The sequence below is a fragment of the Octopus bimaculoides genome, chromosome 14 (assembly GCF_001194135.2).
Source record: "Octopus bimaculoides isolate UCB-OBI-ISO-001 chromosome 14, ASM119413v2, whole genome shotgun sequence".
Taxonomy (NCBI): Eukaryota; Metazoa; Mollusca; class Cephalopoda; order Octopoda; family Octopodidae; genus Octopus; species Octopus bimaculoides.
In genome coordinates, this window is record NC_068994.1 from 30,565,582 (window position 1) to 30,569,143 (window position 3,562).

At 35.8% G+C, this 3,562-nt stretch overlaps 1 protein-coding gene across 2 annotated transcripts in view; it reads left to right on the forward strand.

Annotated features, from left to right (window-relative positions):
- The window catches only part of LOC106884345 (uncharacterized), a 77,912-nt gene that overhangs the window by 59,830 nt on the left and 14,520 nt on the right, over positions 1-3,562 (forward strand). For both annotated transcript variants that reach the window (XM_014935684.2, XM_052972812.1), the window contains one exon: positions 955-1,353. In XM_014935684.2, the coding sequence (XP_014791170.1) occupies positions 955-1,353 (399 nt within the window). The remainder of the gene's footprint in view (positions 1-954; positions 1,354-3,562) is intronic.

Below are 3,562 nucleotides of genomic sequence, written 5' to 3' on the forward strand. Positions count from 1 at the left end.
CTAGGTTGGGAAAAAATTACTCATCCACTTATTCTCCCGACCTTGCTCCTTCAGACTACCATTTGTTTCGTAGTTTACAGAATCATTTGTGGGACATAACTTTGGCAAGCCAGGAGGAGGTCGAAACTGACATTTCAGAGTTCTTCACTTTGAAACCAAAAAAGTTTTACATTGATGGGATTAAAAAGCTTGTAAATAGCTGGAAGGAAGTCATAGATAATCAGGGAAAGTACATTGATGATTAAATTTCAATTAAATATAACATTTGATCACTTGTTTTATTTATTCAAAATTCGGGTAGAACTTATGGGATGACCTGATATTTTAGCTAAGTAGACTGGAGCGACATGAAATGAAGTACCTTGCTCAAGGAGACAACGCACCGCCCGGTCTAGGAAATGAAACTTATCATCACGAATCGAATACCCTGACCACTTTGCCACGTGGCTTCATACACATATTTACACCCACAAATACATACATGCATAGATAGATAGATAGATAGATAGATAGATAGATAGATAGATAGATAGATAGACAGACAGATAGATAGATAGATACATACATACATACATACATACATACATACATACACAAAACTACACCTGCATTTATGGATGCACTAACTTAACCACCTATTTATGAACCTCGGGGACTGTCTTAACTCAAAAAGTCTTATCACTTTGTTAGGGGCAGCTTGAAATTCAAAAAATCTTAAATAACGTCAAAGGAGACCCACGCACATGCACACACACACACATACATACATACATACATACATAACCTTATTTGTATGTATATATCTATATAATGAAATTGACAAATCTTCCAAGAGGTGCCGTTTGCATGAAGTAAAACAAATAAACTTGTGATTTTAAAAGAAAGACTATAACAATAGTTATGAAAAGATTCATTCTGGTTTTTTTTTTTTTTTTTTTTTTTTTTTTTTTTCAGAATTCCCAATTACAACATCTGAAACAACAACAAACGAAATAACAACAGAACAAGATACACAACCGCAATGGACGAAGAAAACAACTTCTATCACAGCGAAACCAGAATATACCAAAGACGCGGTGATAACTAGTAAGGATGAAAATGAAATAACTGACGTGGGGAAAGTCACCAAGTCAGATGTCCACATAAAAACAGATGCCTACTATAGAACAGAAGATGAGCAAAATAATAGAGAAGATCGCACTAAACCAGTAGTTACGGAGTCTTCGATTGTTTTCACTAGTGACAGCGTTAAGTACACCAGTACTCAGAAAGCTACTCAAAAAATAATAACTCCTGAGTATGACAGTACTAGCTACAAGAGAAGTAGGGCCGATAATACTGTGGCCATTGGAAGTAAGTATAATTTTATTACTCTATGTTTATCATCGAAACACACCAATTACAGGCAAGTCTTCACACGATAAATGTTGACTAGGAAATGATAGAACAAATAAGCAAACATACATACATGAATACATACATACATACATACATACATACATGCGTACATGACTACAAACATGTATATGCACACGACACCAAACATCACATATACAATCACACACACGACACAACTATAAACACTTACAAACATATACACTCACACAGCACACTTAACACATGCTCATAACAAATACAGAAATATGTATGTTTAGGGAAATATATATACAACTCACGAAGTCTAACTGCATATAGCGATCTCTGGCTGGAGCTGTTGCACCAACTGCATTTTTATGCTTTCTTACTTTTCGTCCACTCTATGCAATCACAATACATAAAGAAGGATTTTCTTTTTGAAGTTATTAACTGTTTAAAAAAATTATGCGTTTGGGGAAGAAGTTTCCGTGCAGTGTGTATTGTGTGTAATTGCCTTCGTTGTTCAACTGCTCAAACGTACGTGTTCTGAGTCATTCCGTATAGAGGAAGTAATTTTTGATAATGATATTGACTATTTCTGGTTTAGTTTCTTAAAATTCTTACAAAGTATTCTTCTTCTGCCTTTCGTAGTCGATCATTTTCATCTATTATTTTGTAAGAAAGAAATAATTTGAATTCTCCATTTGTCTAGATGCTTACTACAGGGAACATTTCCAAGAGATGAATCTTTAATTTGTTGTTTATGCACATTCACACAGTTGGTTAGTTTCTCGAATATAATTCTCGTTGTACTGAGGGTATGGGATGCAGTAGATAGCGGGGTTATGTATTGCAATTCATGCTGGTATTCACTTACAATTCCTTTCCATTTTTGAATTATTCTTTGTTCCTTGTTCAAATATTCCTCAATGAATGTGTCACCACAGATTATTACCTACGTTATTTCTTTCTCCGAAGTGAATCTCACCTTTGCTTGGAGTCTTTTGAGGTTTGGTGGCTGCCTTCGACTGTTGATTTATGATTCTTTAATTATTTATCGGAGATTCGATGATCGATGTGGAATTGGAAGGTATCGTTTGGCTGAATGTAGGATTTCGTGGTTCCTTGAATTATGGGTGAGTACAAATAGAATATATTTATATTTGTAGTTTTGTTTTCACCTTTAGTTTGAGTGTTCCTCCCAAAGAAGAGATTAGTATTTCTTTTGCATTGGTTATAGTTTGATTTCTTAGCATTTTAGGGTATTTCTGCTTTTGAGAGAACTTTTTAAAATTCTACTAGTCGTTTCTGTCGTCTATTTGCGTCTGTAACTACTGAGTATATATGGCTTATCATATTGAGGGATATTTTCCTTTCTTGTCGGAAGGGTGGCAAGATCTGAAAACTAAATATCGGTGTGTCTGACTCCTTGCAGTAGAGATCGCTTGTAACTGAGTCATTTTCTCTAATTATCGTCCAGAAAAGGGAGTTTCCTTTCATTCATTTCCATTGAGAACTAGACCAATTCATGAACGCTATTTATTAATGAAATGAATTGTGTAAAGTTCACCTTTTCTTCCCAAATATGAAACAAAACACGTGTGCTTGAAAAGCTGCACAACAAAAGAGCTTACACCAAAGATACATATAAGAAAACGTCAGTAATTTCTTTAAACGGAAAGATAAAAAAAAATCTTTCTTGATATATATATACACATACATGATCATCACTGATTGTGACTGAATTAAGAGTTAAAAGCTCTAAATCTTGTAAGAAGCGCGCAAAATTTATACACTGACTGGGGAGATAACCGCATCATGACAATCTCTACGATATCAAGACTAGACTGTCCAAGATGCGAGCAGGACAGTGAAACTGTCCTGCACGCTTTTGTACTTTGTCGGCAGCTCTCCAGCTTGATAATCTATGTAGAACACGTGTTGTCGCATCTGGGACGAGTACAGCTGTCGGCTGAGTCTATGATAAAGATGATACCGCCAACTGGACTCTCAAAGGAAGGTGAGGCTTGCTTTTTCTGTACGGTAGCAGTGTTGAAAGAGTGCATATGGAGGACAAGAATGGAAGGTTTTGTGACAGGCTACTACATGTCCGGCCCTGGATTGCTGACTTACTTCAAATACCATCTGAAGAGCAAGATAGGGCTGGAAAAGAGAACCCTGTCAGCTAGAGTATATGAACAGAGAT